General features: G+C 38.2%; 1 protein-coding gene across 2 annotated transcripts in view; it reads right to left on the minus strand.

Annotated features, from left to right (window-relative positions):
• LOC149747249 (uncharacterized) overlaps window positions 1–25,171 on the minus strand; it is a 107,195-nt gene that overhangs the window by 23,249 nt on the left and 58,775 nt on the right. The window contains exon 3 of one of the 2 annotated variants that reach the window (XR_016388078.1): window positions 1,375–2,727. Coding sequence is in view for 1 of the 2 variants with exons in the window: in XM_089897737.1 (XP_089753863.1) it covers window positions 2,649–2,727 (79 nt within the window). In the remaining variant the exon portion in view is untranslated. The remainder of the gene's footprint in view (window positions 1–1,374; window positions 2,728–25,171) is intronic. The other variant, XM_089897737.1, reaches the window with a different exon arrangement.

Consider the following 25,171-nt stretch of genomic DNA (forward strand, 5'->3'; position numbering starts at 1 on the left):
CCTCATTCCTGATATTTGTAATTTGTATCATCTTTTTCAGATTGAGCCATGTAGAGCCTGATCAATTTTTATTAATCTTTTCAAATAAGCACTTATTGGTTTCATTCATTTTCTCTGTGCTTTCCTAGTTTAACTTCTGTTGCTTTCTCCTCTAGTTTATATAATTTGTTTCCTCTGCTTGCTTTAGGTTCAATTTGTTCTTCTTACTGTAGTTTTCTTAGATGGAGATTTAGGTAATCAATTGCAAATGTGTCTTCTTTTCTAATATATGTGCTTAATGCTATAAATCTCCCTCTCAGCACAATTTGATGTTATATCTTCATTTAGTTTAAAATTTCTTTGAAACTGTCCAGCTATACCTTTCTGTTAGTGATTTCTTGTTTGATGCTGTGGTAATCTGAGAGCATACTCTACATGATTTCTGTTCTTTTAAAAATGTTAAGGTGTATGTTATGGCCTAGTGTATCGTTCTTTCTATTTTGGTGACTAGTTCATGTGTTCTTGAGAAGAATGTGTGCTTTACTCTTGTTTGATGGAGTACTCTACTTATGTCAGTTTGATCAAATTGATTTATAGTGTTGTCCAGGTCACTTATGTTTTTACTGATTTTTTGCCTGCCTAACCTAATCTATCAATTACTGACAGAGTTGTGTTGAAGTCTCCATAGTCTCCTGCATTTTGATGCTCTTTTGTTAGTTACATACATGTTTATGATTTTGTATGTGTTCTTGGAGAACTGACTTCCCTCTATCATTATCCTTCTTTAACCCCTGACAATCTGTTTCATCTGAAATTAATAGTTACTGCAGCTTAATTATGATTAATGTTAGCCTGTTATATCATTTACCATTGCTTTACTTTAGCTGGAGTCTTTAAAGTGGCTTTCTTCTAGATGGCACATAACTCTGCTTTTTTCCTCTGGTCTGACAATCGTGGACTTTGTTTATATTTAAAGTGATTACTGATATAGTTTGATTAAAATCTGCCATCTTTGAAACTATTCATTTGTTCTTTCCTTCTTTTTACCTCCTGTTTCTCTGTCTCCTTTGGTTTTAATTGAGAATTTTATATGATTCTCTTTATCTCGTCTTGATGTATCATATTTCCTTTTAAAGTGTTTTTAGTGATTTTCTTAGGGTTCACAATACATAGATTACAAACAATCTAAATCGGCTTTCAGATAACATTATACAACTTCATGTATAGTACAGGGACCGTATAACAGAGTATTCTCAATTCCTCCAACCATCCTTTGTGACATTTCTGTAATACATTTCACTTACTGATATGCTATAGTTACCCAATACCTTGTTCCTTTATTGCTTTGAACAAAAAGATGTCTTTTAGATGAATAAAGAATAATAAAATATTTACCTCTATTCCTTCTCTGACAGACACTCTTCCTTTCCTTAGGTAGATCCAAGTTCTTAAGGTAGATAATTAATTTCCATCTGCCTGAAGAAAGTTTTAGTTTTTTAATAGGACTGTGCTGCTGGTAGCAAGTTCACTATGTTTTTGTCTGAGAAGGTCTCTGTCTCCTTTACTTTAAAAAAATACTTTTGCTAGACATTGCATTGACTTCCATATTGGCCATTTTCTTTCAACATTTTACAGTATTCTCCTTTTGCTTGCATGGATTCTGATAAGAATCTTCTGAGAAGTTTGCTGTGTTCTTACCCTTGTTCCTATATTGGGAAGGTTTCCTTCCCTCTTTAGTTTCTTTCAAGATTTTCTCTGTCTCTGGTTTTCTACAGGTGAAGATAATACATCTAGGTGTGGTTGTTTTTGGTATTTATCTTACGTGGTGTTCTCTGAGCTTCTGAAAATTGTGGTTTGGTACCATCTCAGCAATGATTACCTCCCTCAAACATTTCTTCTTCTGCCCCATTCTCTCTTTCTGCCAGTTCTTGATCTATCTTCAAGTTTACCGATTCTTTCCTTAAGTCTACTTATGAGCCACCCAAAGTGCTAACTCTGTTTGTTTTTGATTTCTAACATTTACTTTTGAAATCTCCACAACTCTGCTGACATTACCCATTTGATCGTGCATGCTGCCTATTTTTTAATTAACATATTATTAATCATGGTTATATTCCAAATGCCTTATCTCTTATGATGATTGCTTTTTCTCCCCAAACTGCCTTTCAGTATGCCTTTTAATAAAAAAGTAAAAGTTGTCATGTATCAATAGTACCTGCAGGTAAATAGACCTTTTAGGGGCAGGATTTATGGTAATCTGGATATCTGAATATGAGCTGGACTGCTTTAATGTTTGCTAGAGCTACAGAGGAATGTGGAGTCTCTACTACCTAGTGTCATTATTTGTTTCCTCTTTGGGCTTGAAGGCTTTTCTTTGTCCTATTCATACTTCTCAGAGGGGGGCTATGTTTGTTGGGTGCAGAGGAGGTAAGAAATAGTCTTTTAGTGGAGATTTGTCTCCGAGTGGCCTTCCCAACTGTTTCTGTCCCTCTTCAAGGTACATAGCTCCTCCCATCTTCCTTGTACCAGTACCAAGGTCCCAGTATATTTCCTTGAAGTTCTGTCCCCTGTTGTCTTTCTGCTCTTAGGTGAAATACAAATGCTAGAAATCTCTTTCCCCAGGTGAGATAAGTCAGTCTTTGTTATAGAGAAGAAAATGAGAGGATTACCTTTGCTGCTTTCCCCCTTCCTTCGTCAGAGCCGCAGGAGATTTTTCTTGAATCCATACTGTGCAAAGCTGTAGGGTTCCTAGAAGGAAGGAAAGCCCAAAACAGTGTAAGTGATTGCAGCCCCCAGGAATGTGTCGGGATCAAGCTAGTTCGCACTCAGCTTACAGCAAATTGTCAAGATTACTACTAAACGAAGTGTTTATTACAGCTTGTGGCTTCCCCTCCAGGTAAGCAAATTTCTAATTTCTAGTGCTGTATTTCTCTGGATGCACCAATCTCTCTGATTTTAGAGGGACAGTTTTCCCTGTGGCCCCAGTTCTTTGATAGGCTCAAGAACTTTTTTCTTGCACTGCCAAGAGCAATGACTTGTAAGCTCTTTTACATGTTAGAGCTGAAATAGATAAACCCATGTCTATCAACTGGGAACGGGAAAAATTAGATGCGCTTCATTTCAAGCCTAGAGACCCACATAATTTGCACAAATAGAAATAGGTACATTGAACAATTAAACAACTTTATATGAGATGATAAACAATACTTTAAAACCCAATAAATACATTAATGTAATACAGATTTAGTGTACTCTACATAGAATGAAAAGTTTAGAGTAAGTGGTGTTCGGTGGAGAAGAAGGCCAGGGTTTGCTCTTTGGAAGGTGCATTCATCATTCTGCACCTCTTTCTTAGTTAACAATTGGAGTTTATATGTTTTTACCATGCACTCAAAAACAGCAATCTAGGAAAAATAAAAGGTAAGTCTAGAAACATGTGGAAAAAGTGCACAGACTGAAGAAGCAACTCTTCATCCTTCTCACTTGGCATAAATTCACCAATAAAAATGCTGTGGCTCATTGAACCATGACCTGCAGTTTAAATTTGTTTCATATGCTATTCTCTGACTAGAAAGTGTGTCTAGTAAATTGCTGAAGGGCTCTGCTTGAACATGGAACATCTTAGAAAACACCACGTCTGTCTCAGAGGGCATCTACTTAGTGTGTTTTTAGGTGATGTCATTATGCTGAAACAAAAAAAGAGTGGTGTCCAAAAACTGGTATACTATGTCAAGAGCTGTTATGGTCCAACATCATTAACTGAGCAGTCCCTATGTGAGGTAATTCCGTAACTTGCTGTAGTTTTTATTTTATTTCATTTAAAGTCTGGAATCAGCTAACGAGTAATGTGTCATGCAGACCAATGTAAAAATTTCACACGCTTTCAGTTTTCTTCCCCTCGCCTCTGCCCCAACGTCCGTGTGGAAAACGCCTAGAAGATTAGTTCATATTATTGTTAAGATTCCTTTCTTTCCATAACAAATACTCATTTAGGCCTAGCAACGAGTAGTTCTCAGTTCTGTATCGTCACACATACTCCTGCTTCTTTCTGGATTGACTATTTTTCCTGATGTAATTCAGCCTCTAAAAAGTGGGTATTTTCAGACACAGCCTATAAACTCTAGAACTTCTGAGTTCGAGCTCACCCTTACCTGACCAGTATCTGGGGGCATAGAATTCTAAAATCAATCAAAGAATTTCCATCTGTACTTTGCAAGCGTTCCACTGCCTTCTTGTTGCCAATGTTGTTGTTGACAAACCTAGTGGTGTTACCTGAATTCCTGAAGCAGGTTCTGAGGCAAAGATGTGAATACGTAGATTTTTCTCTTTACTGACAATGCCCTGAGGTGTATACACAATGCGTCAATATAGTTTTGGTGCTGTTGTGTTACTCTATTTTTTTAAATTAATTTTTGGCTGCGTTGGGTCTTCATTGCTGCACGGGGGCTTCTCTCGTTGCAGAGCACAGGCTTAGTTACTGCTCCGCGGCATGTGGGATCTTCCCGGAACAGGGATCGTGTCCCCTGCACCACCAGGGAAGCCCTGTTGTGTTACTCTTATTGCTTTTCATTCATTCTCTCTCTATTCTTTTCTCCAAAACATAATACATATTACGTTGGGACTTCTAGCCATAAAATGTTCTTTATATATTCTGGACACAAGTCCTTTGTCAGATATATGTGACTGACTGACTGCAAATATTTTCTACCACTCTGTGGCCTGTCTCTTCATTCTTTAGAAGAGCAGAAGTCCTTAACTTGGTAAGAAAGCTTTTCTCCTACAGTTTATTCTAGAAATTTTACAGTTTTAGGTATTATATTTAGATCCAGAGTTTGAGTTATTTTTTTGTAAATATTACAAGACATGAATTTTTTTTGAATATCAATATCAACTTTTTTCAGCATTTGTTGAAACAGCTATTTATTTATTTATTCTCCAAGTAATTTTTCCTTCTTTGTTGAAAGTCAACTAACCATATCTATTTCTAGTTTCTCTATTCTAGTCTATTGTTCATTTATCTTGACTCTAACATCACAGTTTTTGATTACTGTAGCTTTAGAACAACTCTTGAAGTCAGCTAGTATAATCCCTCCAACTTTTCAAACAAAGTCTTCTAAAGTTAAGTTGTTTTAGCATTTCTAGGTCCTTTACGTTTCCATAAGAATTTTAGCAACAGCTTTTCAGTATCTACCAAAAAGCCTTTTGGAAGTTTGCTTGGAATTGCACTGCACTGACACTACACTATGGCAACAACAACTGATAATATACCTCACCACTTACTTATGTCTTTTTCACTTACTCAGTGGGAAGAAAAATTCCTCAACCTGATGAAAAACCTACAGCTGACATCATCCATAAGGCTAAATGCTTTATGTCCATGATTGATAGGAAAGAAAGAAACAAGGATGTCTGCTCTCACCAGCTCAATAAGCAAAATGAACAGATTGAAAAGGAATGAAGAGGACTATACGTATTTGTAGATAACATGATCATCTAAGTAGAAAATCCAAGGAACCTACAAGAAACTATGCAAACTAAGGAGTGATTTTAGTAAGATGGCAGGACACAGTGTTTATACACAATTGATAGCATTTCTATATACTATACTAGCAACTGATAATTGGATTCCATAAAAATACCACTTGCAATATCATAAACATGAAATATTTACAGATGAATATAAGACAATCTGTACAAGAGGTGTATGTCAAAAACTGCAAAATATTACTGAGAGAATGTCAAATTTTACAAAATTAATGTGGTGCCTCAATGCAATCTCAATCAAAATCCCAAGAGACTTTGACAATTTGATTCTAAAATTTATGGAGGTGGAAAGGCCAGGATAGTCAAGGCTATTTTGAAAGTGTTGATCCTTGGAGTGTAAAACTAGTTAGCAAGACTTTATAGTAAGCTACAGTAATTAAAACAGTGTGATAGACATATACTTTAATGGAATAGACAGTCCAGAAATAGTATTGCACCCATATGATTGATTTTGAACAAATCTGCCAAGGAAATACAATGGGAGCAAGACAATTCTTTTCAAATTGTGCTGAAACAACTGGGCCTCATATTGAAAAAATAAACCTCAACCCTAATCTCACACCATGTACAGTGAATAACTCACTCATCATGGATCACAGCTCTAAAACTGATAACTAAAAATTTCTAGAAAAATTTAATGAAGAAATCTTAGTGGCCTGGAGTTAGAGCTTTCTTGATATGATTCATGCTTGTTTTGTGTCCTAAGAAAAAAACTGAAGTAGTTTAACGAAAATTTAAGAAACACTGGAATAAAACCTACATAAGGAGGCCAAAGACATGTACTTTGAAAACTGTAAGAAACTAATGAAAGAAGTTGAAGAAGACACAAACATATGGAAAGATATACTGTGTTCTTATATTGAAAGAATATTGTTACAATAACCATACCACCCAAGGCAATCTACAGATCCAGTGCAATCTCTATGAAATTACTAATGGCATTATTCACAGAACAAAAAATTTTACAATTTGTATGGAAACACAAAAGACCCCAAATAGCAATCTTGAGGAAGAAGAGAGCTGGAGGAATCAAGCTTCCTGACTTCAGACTATACTACAAAGCTACAGTGAGCAAAACAGTATGACACTGGCACAAAAACAGAAACATAAATCCATGGAACAGGATGGAAAGCCCAGAAATAAACCCATGCACCTATGGTCAATTAATCTACAACAAAGGAAGCAAGAATATACAATAGAGGAAAGACAGCCTCTTCAATAAGTGGTGCTGGGAAAACTGGACAGCTGCATGTAAAAGAATGAAAGTAGAACATTCTTTAATACCATACACAAATCAATTTAAGACCAAAATGTAAGACCAGATACTATAAAACTCCTAGAGGAAAACACAGGCAGAGCAGTCACAGCAAGATCTTTTTCAATCCGTCTCCTAGAGTAATGGAAATAAAAACAAAGCTAAATAAATGGGACCTAGTTAAACCTAAAAGCGTTTGCACAGTAAAGGAAACCATCAACAAAATGAAAAGACAACCTACGGGATGCAAGAAAATATTTGCAAACAATGCAACTGACGAGGGATTAATCTACAAACAGTACATGCAGGTCAATATCAAAAAAACCAGTCCAGTCAAAAAATGGGCAAAAGTCCTAAGTAGACATTTCACCAAAGAAGACATACAGATAGCCAAAAAGCACATGGAAAGATGCTCAACATCACTAATTATTAGAGAAATGCAAGTCAAAACTGCAGCTACCTCACACCAGTCAGAATGGCCATCATCAAAAAGTCTACAAACAATAAATGCTGGAGAGGGTGTGGAGGAAAGGAAACCCTCCTATGCTGATTTGGGGAATGTAAATTGGTACAGCCACTACAGAGAACAGTATGAATATAGCTACCATATGATCCAGCAGTCCCACTCCTGGGCATATATCCAGAGAAAACCATGGTTCACATGCACCCCAGTGTTCACTGCAGTGCTGTTTACAATAGCCAAGACATGGAAGCAACCTAAATGTCCATCGACAGATGAATGGATAAAGAAGATGTGGTGGATGTGTGTGTGTGTATACATACACATATATATATATATATATATGTGTATGTATACACACACACATATACACATGCCTACATATTATATGTGCACCACACAATGGAATATTACTCAGCCACAAAAAATAATACCATTTGCAGCAACATGGTTGGATCTAGAGATTATCATACTAAGTGAAGTCAGTCAGAGATAGTCAAATATGATATCACTTATATTTGGAATCTAAAAAGATGATACACCTGCAAGCTGTGTGGCATGGCCAAAAATAAATTAATAATAAAATACAAAATAATGGCTATAAAAAATCACACTACTATATATAAAATCAACAAGGACCTACTGATAGCACAGGGAACTCTGCTCGGTATTCTGTAATACCCTATATGGGAAAAGAACCTGAAAAAGAATGGATATATGTATAACCGATTCACCTTGCTATACACCTGAAACCTACACAACATTGTGAATCAACTATACCCCAATATAAAATAACAAATTAAAAAAAAAGACATAATATGCCTTACACTTCTTTTAGAGACAGTGCAGTTTTGGTGAAAGAATAAACACATAGATCAGTGGAAGAGAATAAAGATACCACATAATCACCTGATTTTTGACAAAGGTGCAAAGGCAGTTCAATGGGGAAAGAGTAGTCTTTCCAATAAATAGTACTGAAACAAATGGACATCTCTCTTTACACATAGACACCTCAAGAAGAAAACTAGTATGATATACATTGGTTATGACCTTTTAGGTACAAAAACCAAAAGAATGATCCATGAAAAAGTGGCTAAGTTGGATGTTATTAAAATTAAAAACTTGCTCTGTGAAATACATTGTTAAGAGAATGAAAAGCCACAGACTGCTAGAAAATATTTGCAAATCACATATCTGATAAAGGACTTGTATCCAGAATGTACAAAGAATTCCTAAAACTCAGCAATAAAAAATAAGCCAATTTAAAAAGAGTAAAGTATCAAGCACATCAGCAAAGCAGATATACAAATGGCAAACAAGCATATGGAACGACACTTAACAGCATATGTCATTAGGGAAATGCAAATTCAGACAGCAATGAGATACCACTGTCAAAACAAGAATGAGATATCACTATACACCTGTTAGGATAGATGAAATTAAAACCCCAAAACAAAGTCTGACAACTAAATGCTTCTGACAACAAGTCTGACAACTAAATGCTTCTGACAACTAAATGCTAGTGAGAATGTGGAGCAACAGGAACTCTCATTCATTGGAAACAAGTTGGAAGGTTTCTTTGTTTTGTTTTTTAAACAAAGCATATTTGAATTGTGGTAAAATATACATAACATGAAATTTACCATTTTAAGTGTATAGTTCAGTGGCATTAATTGAGGATATTCACATTATTATGCAACCATCACCACCATTCATCTCCAGAGCTTTTTTCATCTTCCCAAACTGAAACTCTGTATCCATTAAAAGTTTATTCCCTGTTCCTGCCTCCCTAAAACATCATTCTCCAAGAAAAGAAATTAGGGCTTCCAGGAGAAATGACAGCTTTGAAAGCCAAGGCAAGGATATGCAGGATGAGCCTGGAGCATCTTACAGTGTCAGAAAGTAAGGAAAACAAAACAAAACAAAAACCCATAGGGTATGTCAGAGGGACACAGGAGCCAACTGAAAGAGCTCCCAATGTCCAAAACTGAAACCTTGAGCAGTAAAATAAATAACATGTATTAGAATATAACCCAATGTATAAATCTAAACCTAAATATCTGAGTCTATAGTGATGTAATAAATAATTAATTAATAAGAATAGGCAAATCTCCCATACAGAAGAATTCCTGACAATTTATGTAGTTACTCTCTCATCAAATAGGTGGAGCATAATTCCCCACTCCCTTAATTGTGGGAGGGACTGACTTCCCTCTAAATATAGTACAGAAGAGTGAGGGGGGTAACTTTACAGTGGAGAAAGTTGGCAAACACTACCTCAGCCATGTGATCAAGTTTAACATCTTGAGTGATTAATAATATGGGTAGAATATGCACTTAATATGATGTGAAAAAGCTATCACTTTACAAACCCTGTGGTCTTCCAAGAACCGGCAAGCCCAATGCAATCAAGAGAAGAAGAAAAAAAAAAAATCAGACAAACCCAACTTGAGAAGCATGCTACTCAATACCTGACCAGTATTCCCGTAAAGTGTCAAAGTCATCAAAAACAAGAAATATTTGAGAAATTGTCATAGTCTAAAGAGCTCTAAGGAGTCATTAGGACCAAAGGTAATGTTCTATTCTAGATGGAATCCTGGGACAGAAAAAGGACATTAGGTAAACACTAAGTAAATCTGAATAGTTTGGACTTTAGTTAGCAATCATTAGTTAGCAATCATAGCAATCAACATTGGTTAATCAGTTTTGACAAATACACTAAAGTAAGATAGTTCCGCTCTAGAACATGAATGATTAAGGTCTTTAAAACATGATATATTAATACTGTCTTTCCGTGTTCAACCCCCAGAAGTTTAATAAATGCAGTAAACTATCAAAAATAAATGATCTTTCTTTCAGAATCCCATTTCTCATTTCCTCAAGGTCCAATCCTCACAAGCCAGGACGATTCAAGCACATCCCAAACCCATAGTCATTCGTATTGTGACCCAGTGAAACGGAGCTATTGGTTTCCCTACAAGTTTTCCTTCTGTAGATCTTTGTGAAAGCTTGAACATCAAGCTTTGTGAAATGACTCTGATTCTTCACCATATCTGTATCTTGTTCAGTGGAGGACATGCAGTCCTGGAGCTGATTCTAGAATCCATTTCAAAAATAAGGGAAGCGAGAGAGAAAGTGACTCCAAGCAAAATGTCCCTGACATTTCTTCATTCCAAGAGGGTGTTTTTACCATAAGAATCATAGATTACTGGAGTTGGAAAAAAAGCCATGGATAAGATCCTTATACTGGATGTAGAGATCAAGCCCCATAGAGATTAAATGACTTGCCCAAGGTCACAGTTTGTTAGTTTCTTAGAAGAAATAATACATTTTTCTAAAATAGGATGCTTCTCACATTTTAGTCTTTTACTGTCCTTAGCAAATTTAACCTTTTCCATGCAGCTGTTGAGATAACCTACTGGTTGTATAAGCTACATCAACACAAGGGATGTATCTCAGAAAATGCCCCCAGACTGCCTCCCTTTTCATTATTGAAAACCATGAGATGAAACTCTTTAATAACCCACTGCACAAGAGGACCATTACTGTCAGCATATACCACTCAGCCATATATTATAGCTTTTTACTTCTCCACACAAAATTGCCTTGAAATTTACATTTGCTATAAAGGATTCAAGTCCATCACCGTTAATTTCCCTCTACAAATTACGTTTAATTATCACCTCTTTCCACCTAAAGAAGCCCCTCTTGTACTTCTGTCTCCATATAGCTCTCAAGAAGAGTTTCCTCAGCATGACTCTTTGATGGTGATTTTATATCCCTTACATGCCCTTCCTTGTCAAGCTCACACAGCCCACTTAGAGATATGGAAATGAACGGCTTGCCTGGCTCCTCATTTCCTTCATACATATGAAATCTGGTCTCCCTAAGCAGGAGAAAAAGAGGAACATTTTCCAGCTTTAGCCTGTGGACAATTAGGCTAGAGACATCCCATTCTAGGATTCAAAGAAGCTTTGAAAGGCTATCCATGATTGATTGCTTAACAGGTCATATACTACATCTAATCTTTCTGATGCTTCAAGAATCATCTTTATTCTCTCCCTCAGTTGTGGAGCCCTAGAAGAAATCAGTTTAAGGGAAATATTGAGAAATCCAAAAATTATATTTTACTCTTTTTTTCATTTAATTTCTATGCTTCCTTAGTACCATATAAAGAGCATGGTCTTCAGAGTCAAAGATGTTAGTCAAATCATAACTACCAAAAATTTACGTAACTTCAAGCAAATCGCTTATCTCTGAGTCCCTGTTCTCTCAACCTTAAACATAAAGCTATTTTAAGTTTAACTAAGATTAGCATGTATTATGCTTGGCACATTCAAGGAATTCAAATGTTAATTATCCCCTTCCAGCTTCAATGAAGCAGTATTTTCATCTATAATCTACTGTCTGCAGCTGATGGAAACTCAACTCAAACTAGCTGAAGCGAAAATGGAATTCACTGACTCACATAACCAGGAAGTCCTGGCATGTCTCTGGCTCTGGACATAGCTGGATTAAACTTCCCAAACAATGTCGCCATGGCTCTGGACTCTGTTTATCTCTGCTTGGAGTTGCTCTGAACATAAGCACTGACCAAATGACTGGCAAAATAGCTAGTATAAGTTAAAGATCTTCAGCCCCCTCTCTTAGTAGACCCTCAGTGAAGACAACTGTCTCCTACTATTTACATATCAAGTTCAGGGAAGATTCTTAACTGGCCTTGCTTGAGTCATGTGCCTGCCTCCCAGTCACTGTGACCATTGGGAAGGCACTACTCAGTTTGGCCACCCTGGCTAAGGACCTACCATTGTGGTAGAGAACAAAGTGCCATGATTTATAGTCGTAGGATTAAATGGAGTGACAGATCCTCAAGAAACCAGAAGGACAATTAAAATAATACTGGGAGAAAAAATTTAAATAAATGACAACTATAGCTTCCAGTGTGCATTTTTGTCAATCAATAAATAAGTTCTTGGTTTCTTTATTCATAACCAGATTTTCTTTTGCACTTCAGATTGTCTTGTATGGGGACCTGTAGTCTATGTCAGGGATTAGCAAACTACAACCCAGAGACCAAATGTGGCCCACTGCTTGTTCTGTAAATAAAGTTTTATTGAAACACAGCCACACTCTTTCCTTAATGTATTGTCCATGGTTGTTTTGACACTACATTATCAGGGTGGAGTAGTTGGAACAGAGTTCATAGAGACTGCAAGGCCTGAAATATTTACTATCTCATTCCTTTCAGAAAAAAGTTTGCCAATCTCTGATCTATGTTACGATAACAAGATAACGAGAGAGGCAAAAAAAAAGAAAAAGAAAGAAAGAAAGCTTACTTAGAATATTTGTTTGGATTCTGGAGAAGATGGCGGAAGAGTAAGAGGCGGAGATCACCTTCCTCCCCACAGATACATCAGAAATACATCTACACGTGGAACTGCTCCTATAGAACACCTACTGAACACTGGCAGAAGACCTCAGACCTCCCAAAAGGCAAGAAACTCCCCACGTACCTGGGTAGGGCAAAAGAAAAAAGAAAAACACAGACAAAAGAATAGGGACAGGACCTGCACCACTGGGAGGGAGCTGTGAAGGAGGAAAGGTTTGCACACATTAGCAGCCCCTTCGCGGACAGAGACTGCGGGAGGTGGAGCGGGGAATAGCTTCGGAGCCACGGAGGAGAGCGCAGCCACCGGGGCGCGGAGGGCAAAGCAGAGAGATTCCCGCACAGAGGGTCGGTACCGACCAGCACTCACCAGCCCGAGAGGCTTGTCTGCTCACCCGCCAGGGCAGTCGGGGCTGTGAGCTGAGGCTCAGGCTTCTGTTGGATCGCCCGGAGAGGACTGGCGGGGTGAACACAGCCTGAAGGGGTTAGTGCACTACAGCTAGCCAGGAGGGAGTCCGGGGAAAAGTCTGGACCTGCCGAAGAGACAAGAGACTTCTTCCCTCTTGCTTTCCTGGTGCGCGAGGAGAGGGGATTAAGAGCGCTGCTTAAAGGAGCTCCAGAGACGGGCGTGAGCCGCAGCTAATAGCGTGGACCCCAGAGACGGGCATGAGATGCTAAGGCTGCTGCTGCCGCCACCAAGAAGCCTGTGTGAGAGCACAGGTCACTATGCACACTTCCCCTCCTGGGAACTTCTGCAGCCTGCCACTGCCAGGGTCCCATGATCCAGGAACAAATTCCCCGGGAGAACGCACAGCACGCCTCCAGCTGGTGCAACATCACGCCGGCCTCTGCCGCCGCAGGCTCGCCCCGCCTCCATACCCCTCCCTCCCCCCGGCCTGAGTGAGCCAGAGCCCCTGAATCAGCTCCTCCTTTAACTCCGACCTGTCTGAGCGAAGAACAGACGCCCTCAGGCGACCTACACGCAGAGGCAGGGCTAAATCCAAAGCTGAACCCTGGGAGCTGTGCGAACAAAGAAGAGAAAGGGAAATCTCTCCCAGCAGCCTCAGGAGCAGTGGATGAAATCTCCACAATCAACTTGATGTACCCTGCATCTGTGGAATACCTGAATACACAACAAATCATCCCAAATTCAGGAGGTGGACGTTGGGAGCAAGATATATTATTTTTTCCCCTTTTCCTTTTTGTGAGTGTGTATGTGTATGCTTCTATGTGAGATTTTGTCTGTATAGCTTTGCTTTCACCATTTGTCCTAGGGTTCTGACGGTCCAGTTTTTTTTTTTTTTAATGTTTAAAAATTTCTTTGTTAATGATTATTTTTTATTTTAATAACTTTATTTTATTTTATCTTACTTTATTTTATCCTCTTTCTTTCTTCCTTCCTTCCTTCCTTTCTTCCTTTCTTTCTTCCTTACTTTTTCTCTGTTTTATTCTGAGCCGTGTGGAGAACAGTCTCTTGGTGCTCCAGCCAGGCAACAGGACTGCCTCTGAGGTGGGACCAACACCCAGCTTTACTCAATTACCAGCAAGCTCCTGTGCTAGAACCCTATGCCAAACAATTAGCAAGACAGGAACACAACCACACCCAGTAGCAGAGAGGCTGTCTAAAATCATAATAAGTCCACAGACACCCAAAAACACACCACCACACGACCTGCCAACCAGGAAGACAAGATCCAGCCACATCCACCAGAACACAGGCACTAGTCCCCACCACCAGGAAGCCTACACAACCCACTGAACCAACCTTAGCCACTGGGGACAGACACCAAAAAGAACGGGAACTACGAACCTGTAGCCTGCAAAAAGGAGACCCCAAACACAGTAAGTTAAGCAAAATGAGAAGACAGAGAAACACACAGCAGATGAAGGAGCAAGGTAAAAACCCATCAGACCTAACAAATGAAGAGGAAATAGGCAGTCTACCTGAAAAAGAATTCAGAATAATGATAGTAAAGATGATACCAAATCTTGGAAATACAATAGAGAAAATGCAAGGAACATTTAACAAGGACCTAGAAGAACTAAAGAGGAAACAAGCAACGATGAACAACACAATAAATGACATGAAAAATACTCTAGAAGGGATCAATAGCAGAATAACTGAGGCAGAAGAATGGATAAGTGACCTGGATGATAAAATAGTGGAAATAACTACTGCAGAGCAGAATAAAGAAAAAAGAATGAAAAGAACTGAGGACACTCTCAGAGACCTCTGGGACAACATTAAACACACCAACATTCGAATTATAGGGGTCCCAGAAGAAGAAGAGAAAGAGAAAGGGACTGAGAAAATATTTGAAGAGATTATAGTTGAAAACACCCCTAATATGGGACACGAAATACTTAATCAAGTCCAGGAAGCACAGAGAGTCCCAAACAGGATAAATCCAAGGAGAAACACGCCAAGACACATATTAATCAAACTATCAAGAATTAAATACAAAGAAAACATATTAAAAGCAACAAGGGAAAAACAACAATTAACACACAAGGGAATCCCCATAAGGTTAAGAGCTGATCTTTCAGCAGAAACTCTGCAAGCCAGAAGGGAGTGGCAGGGCATATTTAAACTGATGAAGGAGAAAAACCTACAACCAACATTACTCTACCCAGCGAGGATCTCATTCAGACTTAATGGAGAAATTAAAACCTTTACAGACAAGCAAAAGCTGAGAGGGTTCGGCACCACCAAACCAGCTTTACAACAAATGCTAAAGGAACTTCTCTAGGCAGGAAACACAGTAGAAGGGAAAGACCTACAATAACAAACCCAAAACAATTAAGAAAATGGGAATAGGAACATACATATCAATAATTACCTTAAATGTAAATGGATTAAATGCTCCCACCAAAAGACACAGACTTACTGAATGGATACAAAAACAAGACCCGTATATATGCTGTCTACAAGAGACCCACTTCAGACCTAGGGACACATAACAGACTGAGAGTGAGGGGATAGAAAAAAGATATTCCATGCAAATGGAAATCAAAAGAAAGCTGGAGTAGCAATTCTCATATCAGACAAAATAGACTTTAAAATAAAGACTATTACAAGAGAAAAGGATACTACATAATGATCAAGGGATTGGTCCAAAAAGAAGATATAAGAATTGCAAATATTTATGCACCCAACATAGGAGCACCTCAATACATAAGGCAAATACTAACAGCCATAAAAGGGGAAATCGACAGTAACACAATCATAGTAGGGGACTTTAACACCCCATTTTCACCACTGGACAGATCATCCGAAATGAAAATCAATAAGGAAACACAAGCTTTAAATGATACATTAAACAAGATGGACTTAATTGATATTTATAGGACATTCCATCCAAAAACAACAGAATACATATTTTTCTCAAGTGCTCATGGAACATTCTCCAGGATAGATCATATCTTGGGTCACAAATTTAGCCTTGGTAAATTTAAAATTGAAATCGTATCAAGCATCTTTTCCAACCACAACGCTATGAGACTAGATATCAATTACAGGAAAAGATCTGTAAAAAATACAAACACATGGAGGCTAAACAATACACTACTTAATAACGAAGTGATCACTGAAGAAATCAAAGAGGAAATCAAAAACTACCTAGAAACAAATTACAGTGGAGGCACGATGATCCAAACCTATAGGATGCGGCAAAAGCAGTTCTGACAGGGAAGTTTATAGCAATACAATCCTACCTTAAGAAACAGGAAACATCTCAAATAAACAACGTAACCTTGCACCTAAAGCAACTAGAGAAAGAACAAAAAAACCCCAAAGTTAGCAGAAGGAAAGAAATCATAAAGATCAGATCAGAAATGAAGGAAAAAGAAATGAAGGAAACGATAGCAAAGATCAATAAAACTAAAAGCTGGTTCTTTGAGAAGATAAACAGAATTGATAAACCATTAGCCAGACTCATGAAGAAAAAAAGGGAGAAGACTCAATAGAATCAATAGAATTAGAAATTAAAAAGGAGAAATAACAACTGACACTGCAGAAATAAGAAAGATCATGAGAGATTACTACAAACAACTCTATGCCAATAAAACGGACAACCTGGAAGAAATGGACAAGTTCTTAGAAATGCACAACCTGCCGAGACTGAAGCAGGAAGAAATAGAAAATATGAACAGACCAATCACAAGCACTGAAATTGAAACTGTGATTAAAAATCTTCCAACAGACAAAAGCCCAGGACCAGATGGCTTCACAGGCGAATTCTATCAAACATTTAGAGAAGAGCTAAAACCTATCCTTCTCAAACTCTTCCAAAATATAGCAGAGGCAGGAACACTCCTAAACTCATTCTACGAGGCCACCATCGCCCTGATACCAAAACCAGACAAAGATGTCACAAGGAAAGAAAACTACAGGCCAATATCACTGATGAACATAGATGCAAAAATCCTCAACAAAATACTCGCAAACAGAATCCAACAGCACATTAAAAGGATCCTACACCATGATCAAGTGGGGTTTATCTCAGGAATGCAAGGATTCTTCAATATACGCAAATCAATCAACGTGATATACCATATTAACAAACTGAAGGAGAAAAACCATATGATCATGTCAATAGATGCACAGAGAGTTTTCAACAAAATTCAACACCCATTTGTGATAAAAACGCTGCAGAAAGTAGGCATAGAGGGAACTTTCCTCAACATAATAAAGGCCATATATTAAAAACCCACAGCCAACATCGTCCTCAATGGTGAAAAACTGAAAACATTTCCACTAAGATCAGGAACAAGACAAGGTTGCCCACTCTCACCACTCTTATTCAACTTAGTTTTGGAAGTTCTACCCACAGCAATCAGAGAAGAAAAAGAAATAAAAGGAATCCAACTTGGAAAAGAAGAATTAAAGCTGTCACTGTTTGCAGATGACATGATACTCTACATAGAGAATCCTAAAGATGCTACCAGAAAACTACTAGAGCTAATCAATGAATTTGGTAAAGTAGCAGGATACAAAATTAATGCACAGAAATCTCTGGCATTCCTATACACTAATGATGAAAAATCTGAAAGTGAAATTAAGAAAACACTCCCATTTACCATTGCAACAAAAAGAATAAAATGCCTAGGAATAAACCTACCTAAGGAGACAAAAGACCTGTATGCAGAAAATTATAAGACACTGATGAAAGAAATTAAAGATGATACAAATAGATGGAGAGATATACCATGTTCTTGGATTGGAAGAATCAACATTGTGAAAATGACTGTACTACCCAAAGCAATCTACAGATTCAATGCAATCCCTATCAAACTACCACTGGCATTTTTCACAGAAGCAGAACAAAAAATTTCACAATTTGTATGGAAACACAAAAGACCCAGAATAGCCAGAGCAATCTTGAGAACGAAAAATGGAGCTGGAGGAATCAGGCTCCCTGACTTGAGACTATACTACAAAGCTACTGTAATCAAGACAGTATGGTATTGGCACAAAAACAGAAATATAGATCAATGGAACAGGATAGAAAGCCCAGAGATAAACCTATGCACATATGGTCACCTTGTCTTTGATAAAGGAGGCAAGAATATACAGTGGAGAAAAGACAGCCTCTTCAATAAGTGGTGCTGGGAAAACTGGACAGGTACATGTAAAAGTATGAAGTTAGAACACTCCCTAACACCATACACAAAAATAACCTCAAAATGGATTAAAGACCTAAATGTAAGGCCAGACACTATTAAACTCTTAGAGGAAATCATAGGCAGAACACTCTATGACATAAATCACAGCAAGATCCTTTTTGACCCACCTTCTAGAGAAATGGAAATAAAAACAGAAATAAACAAATGGGACCTAATGAAACTTAAAGGCTTTTGCACAGCAAAGGAGACCATAAACAAGATGAAATGACAGCCCTCAGAATGGGAGAAAATAGCAACTGACAAAGGATTAATCTCCAAAATTTACAAGCAGCTCATGCAGCTCAATAACAACAAAACAAACCACCCAATCGAAAAATGGGCAGAAGACCTAAATAGACATTTCTCCAAAGAAGATATACAGATTGCCAACAAACACATGAAAGAATGCTCAACATCATTAATCATTAGAGAAATGCAAATCAAAACTACAATGAGATATCATCTCACACCAGTAAGAATGGCCATCATCAAAAAATCTACAAACAATAAATGCTGGAGAGGGTGTGGAGAAAAGGGAACACTCTTGCACTGCTGGTGGGAATGTGAATTGGTTCAGCCACTATGGAGAACAGTATGGAGGTTCCTTAAAAAACTACAAATAGAACTACCATATGACCCAGCGATCCCACTACTGGGCATATACCCTGAGAAAACCAAAATTCAAAAAGAGTCATGTACCAAAATGTTCATTGCAGCTCTATTTACAATAGCCCGGAGATGGAAACAACCTAAGTGCCCATCATCGGATGAATGGATAGAGAAGATGTGGCACATGTATACAATGGAATATTACTCAGCCATAAAAAGAAACGAAATTGAGCTATTTGTAGTGAGGTGGATGGACCTAGAGTCTGTCATACAGAGTGAAGTAAGTCAGAAAGAAAAAGACAAATACCGTATGCTAACACATATATATGGAATTTAAGAAAAAAAAAAAGTCATGAAGAACCTAGGGGTAAGACAGGAATAAAGACACAGACCTACTGGAGAACAGACTTGAGGATATGGGGAGGGGTAAGGGTGAGCTGTGACAGGGCGAGAGTCATGGACATATATACACTAACAAACGTAAGGTAGATAGCTAGTGGGAAGCAGCCGCATGGCACAGGGATATCGGCTCGGTGCTTTGTGACCGCCTGGAGGGGTGGGATAGGGAGGGTGGGAGGGAGGGAGACGCAAGAGGGAAGAGATATGGGAACATATGTATATGTATAACTGATTTACTTTTTTATAAAGCAGAAACTAACACACCATTGTAAAGCAATTATACCCCAATAAAGATGTTAAAAAAAAAAAAAACTACAATGAGATATCATCTCACAGCAGTCAGAATGGCCATCATCAAAAAATCTAGAAACTATATGCTGGAGAGGGTGTGGAGAAAAGGGAACACTCTTGCACTGCTGGTGGGAATGTAAATTGATACAGCCACTATGGAGAACAGTATGGAGGTTCCTTAAAAAACTATAAATAGAACTACCATAGGACTCAGTATATATTTTTAATACATATTTAACAGCACAACCATCCACTAAATTCACTCAAGCTCCCGAACTAGGAGCTCTCTTTGAAGCATCCTTTTCCCTCACACTCTTCATCCATAACTTCAAATCCTCTCAGGTCTACCCTCACACTACATCCTAAATACCTCTAGTTCTCTCCATCTTTCAGCTTCCTCCCTAGAACAAGCCAACACCATTTCTTGTGTAGACTAATGCATTAGTTTTGGGGTTCTTAGATAAATAAATTTATTTATGTCTGCATTGGGTCTTCGTTGCTGTGCAGGGGCTTCTCATTGCTGTGGCCTCTCTTGTTGCAGAGCACAGGCTCTAGGTGTGCATGCTTCAGTAGTTGTGGTGTATGACCTTAGCTGCTCTGCAGCATGTGGGATCTTCCCGGACCAGTGGTCGAACCCGTGTCCCCTGCATTGGCAGGTGGATTCTTAACCACTGCACCACCAGGGAAGTCCCTGCATTAGTTTTGTAATGGTCTCCCTGCTTCTATTCTTACTCATCTATACTCCATAATCCCTTCAACCTCCAAGTTGGACCCTTTTAAAAACAAATTGGGTAACACTGCCTTCCTCCCCAAAGCCCTCCAATGGCTTCCCACTTTGCTTAGACTGAAACCCAACTTGCTCCTTGGACTGCAAGTCACTACGTGAACTGGTCCCTGCCCACCTCTTAGCCTCAAACAGAGTCACTCTAGCCCCTCTGCCCCACTCCAGCTATGAAGGACTTCCTTGGTTCCTAGAATATGCCATGCTCATTCCCTCTTTAGGATTTTTCCTTCCCTCCTTCTGCCTGGAACTTTCTGTTCCCATCCCCACATGGCTGGCTGATTTTGCCTAGTAATTCAGGAATCCAAAGGTTACCTCTTCACTGGAATAAAAGATATTTTCCCATAACTTTTATAGAATATATTGTGGTATTAAAAGTTATGTTCTATTTTCTAACTGGTTACCACATACATTATGAGATTTGCATTATGTGTAATTACAAAGTAATTGACATCCATAACCTTATTGGTTATGACTTATCATCCCATGTTAATAGCCTGACTTTCTAACATGATCTAGGTGGTGATTGGAGGAGTATGAACATGATGATATATGCTAGGTGAATGACTCTTTTAATGAGATGTAGCAATACGATATTCATTTATTATTTTCATAGACTTTGACTAATTGTTTCATAATTAGCTCCAGCTCATTTACAAGTTTTGTGAGCTTGTTGTTGAAGTTAACAATCACTGGCTAAAATAGATTTGATGCTGATGTGTACTATGAAAATATGGGTCTATACAGTCTGTTTAGATAATTCAATGAAGTTGTATATTTTGACCCCGGAGCTTTTGACTTCAAGTAGCTCAGACAAAAAAAAAAAAAAAAAAAAAAAAAAAAACCATCATCATGATCAAAACATCAAATCTTATGACTTTTTAGAATATTGTGAGACAGGAGGTATTTACAGATTTTCTGTTATAGGACATAGAGTTTTAATTGACACTGAATAAACTTTGATCTAACAGGGTGTTAGCACTACATAAAAAAAGCTTCTGGGGCTTCCCTGGTGGTGCAGTGGTTGAGAGTCCGCCTGCCGATGCAGGGGCCGCGGGTTCGTGCCCCGGTCCGGGAGGATCCCACATGCCGCGGAGCGGCTGTGCCCGTGAGCCATGGCCGCTGAGCCCGCGCGTCCAGAGCCTGTGCTCCGCAACGGGAGAGGCCGCAACAGTGGGAGGCCCGTGTAGCGCAAAAAAAAAAAAAAAAAAAAAAGCTTTTATTGCACTATGACTGACCTCTGCCGGTTCATAGTTATTCTGAATAGCCACAGGTTGAAATGAATATATTAATGCAGGTTAAAACTAATATTTAAATCCATACCTTTTGAACTTCAGCCAAGTGCTAGCCACCTTACTGAGTATGTCAACCCCATATTTGTCCACAAAGACATTTTGACGACTTGGTGAAATGCCGTTTAAAAAACATCCAGATACAAATGCTTGATCTACAAACAATATCAAAACCAGGAAATGGGGTTTGTCTGTCATGATTTTTTTTCTTAATGACCCCATCTTAGGTCCTGGTGGGAACTGCTTTTTCTCCTCAGCGCTCATAAAGCAGCTTGTAATTTTAATCAAAAATATCTCAGATCTGTAGTTTGTCACGCCTTCCAAGAAAACCAGATGTTGTCTCTCTCTTATCATCTAGCACTTCCCTTAATGTTAGGGATCTTATTAGGAAGCTGCCTTCATACCTCAGGATATAAGGCCAACCATAATGAGCTATGCACTCAGATGGCATCACAGCTCACCTTCTACAATCTTGCTAATTATCTAGAGTCTTAGTAGCCACACAGTACTGCAGATTTTGGTATGAAAACAAAACATTTCTTTGACCAAAAATACCAAAGAAAATTTGAGTTTTGCCCATTATATGCATTGTTATGAAAAGAGTCAAAGAAAGAGCTCTAGATATTTGGAAAAAACCCTTCGCCTTGTCACTACATAGAATTTGTAGCACTTTCCCCACCACGGAGTCTCATCAGGTGATTTATTTCTCTTACGTGAACTGAGAGCCACGTGTCTATCACTCACTGATTAACTGTGGAGACAGAGCTTTAAGGGTAGACATTCCTGGAGTTTGAGTTGTGTGTGTGTGTGTGTGTGTGTGTGTTTTAATAAATACGTGACCAATCTGGGGCAGAGAAGAGGAGAATCCCTCAACAGATAACGAATCCAGTTTCCATAAATGGATGAAAGCTTGGCAGTTTGGGGGTTTTTTTTCCTCACCTCTACTTCCCCCTCCTAAGCTCTAGGCCTTCTCTTCTTCCAAGGGCAGGTCATTTTGCCCGTTAATGGTTGCCCCAATTTCCCAAAGAGACACTTCCAAACCCCATACATAAAACTTTGTGTTCCTAATTTTTTTTTTAATGATAGACTCTTAGAAAGGAACTACTAGAAAATTTTGTAGAAAACATTTCTAAGGACCTTGTTGTGTATCGCCAAAATGGCATTCCATTTATTCATCTCAGAAAAGAGATCTCCTTCCTGTGGTTACAAAGTTTAACTCACAGGACTGAGAACTCAAGACAGTTCTAGCAACATGATTTTACTCTTTCTTCCTGGAAGTTTTTGCCCACGAAGGCTATAAAGCAATAAATCACTTCACTGTTAGCTTCAGAACTTGTCTGAAAACTAAGTTATATGAATAATTAATTTGCCCATCTAGATAAACAGACCTTCTTGTCAAAACAATAGATTGTTCACAGGAGCAAACAGCTCACATATCAAACTATTTTTACTTAGAAGACTTTCTTAAAGATCCTTATCTTGCAGCGCTCACCAATCTTAAGCTCTTGCATCATACTTTGGCCATTCCCTATCAGATCTTCACACTAAACCTGCCTTAAACCACTTGAGCCCAGATCCTCAAATTGTAGAGATTTCTACCCATGACCATCCTCTTTTGTGCCATGACTAAGACTCTGCTGGGGTACGTTCTCCCTTACTGCCATAGGTTTCATCAAGTTAGCTTTGCTTAAGCCTCAGTTTATTCTAGTGACGTTTCGGCAAGTCAAAGTCAAAGCATCCAACAAATATGTATTAACTTGCTTTTTGGGGCTAGATTTGGGGGATTGAGTGTTGACTAAAGGTGAGAACAATCCGTGTAATCCTGGGAGGGAAAAATATATTTGTCAAACCATTACAAATATATACATTTCCATTGTGATTCGTGTTATATGGGACAGTTATAAGGTGTTGTGAGAGCAAGTAACCGAATAATGTGACACTTTCAGGGAGAATAAGATGAATGCATTGAGTAAGTAATGTTTGATCTGAGATTTCAAGGATGAGTAAGTCTCAACTAGGAAAAGATGAAGAGAAAGGGGTAGAGGAAGAGAAAGAATGGAAGGGAAAAGGGATAAACACAGAAGAAGGGGAGGAGCAAGGAAAGTGGAGGAGGGGGAGACTAAGGAAGAGGGGAAAGGGGGAAGAGGGAAGGGAGAAGAGGAGGAAGTGAGAGGGAGGGGAGAGAGGGGAAGTCGGAGAACTTTCTAGGCATATGGAAAATCTGTGTGAGGACAACTGAAATAAATAAATAAATAAATTCCCCTCATCCTAGAACAGAGAGCAAAGGGAAAGCAATATAAGGTAAGACTGGGGAGGTCAATAGGAACAATACATAGGCATATAGACCAGAAAAGTCGTACAATTTAACCTTCAGCCTTAAGTGTATGAGAGTGTCTGCTTTATCATATTTTCACTAACATTAAGTATTATCATATTTTCATCTTTGCTAACTTGATCCATGAAAAATATCCCATTATCATAATTTTTAATCCTTTGTTTACTGGTGGATTTACAAAGAAAAGCTAATTTAACATTTTTATTTCCTCCATTATAACTTATCTCTTCATTTCTTGACCTTAATATAACCATTGAGATTCTTGTTTTTCTATCTATTTGAACAAGATTTTATATATTGTGATATTAGCCCGTCAGCATAATTTTTACAAATATTTCTCCTAGTTCAGTGTTGGCTTTTAATCTTTGTATTGTTTTATAAATACATAGCAATTTATTTTTATACATTATGAATATTTTTATTTGTGATTTTTCCTTTGCTTTTCTGCTAAGAGAGTCTTTCTTAATCCAAAGATTTAATCACCTGAATATTTTAAAGTGTTTTATAATTTGCGTTTCTCCATTTAAATCTTGAAATATTTGGTATTTATTTTGGAGCATATCATCTGTCAAGGATCTAAATATACTTCTTCCCCTTAATAAGTTTCCAGTGGTTGCAGAATTATTCATTGACTAATCTTCCCATCCTCTCTCTACAAGTTCTTGATACCTCCGTTATCATATTTTGCCTTTTCAAATACTAGCTAGAAGCTTTTATAAAGTCACCTATTCTACTTAGTCTGTTTGTTTATCCCTAGGGCTACAGTGATTTAATTATTGGAGCCTTACACTAAGTTTTGATATCTGGTTGCAGCCTGTCCCAGCTCTCACCTGGTTATTCCTCCAGTAGCACTTTAGCATAACAGTATCAAGTTCTGAAGAAACAAATCCTTTTGAAATGTTAATTTGCAGGTTGTTAGCAGGTCCACCTTCTTATACTGTAATGCCATTCCAGACACTTCATGTAGCACAGACGTTATTTAGCCTGCTAATTCAGGTTTCCAGAGCTGTTAATTAGAAATACTAATACCCAAAGACCTGTATTTGAGGTCACATTGCACCACTTTCAGCATCTACTTACGGATGCCTTCTGATTTCTGCTTTCCCACGTATAATATAAGATGGTGGGCCCTGTGCATCACGTGAAGCTATCGCGAGGATGAAATCATGTATGAGA

This window comes from Delphinapterus leucas, chromosome 16, assembly GCF_059928025.1.
Source record: "Delphinapterus leucas isolate spDelLeu-1000000601 "Yukka" chromosome 16, BTC_Dleu_Yukka2, whole genome shotgun sequence".
NCBI classification, from domain to species: Eukaryota; Metazoa; Chordata; class Mammalia; order Artiodactyla; family Monodontidae; genus Delphinapterus; species Delphinapterus leucas.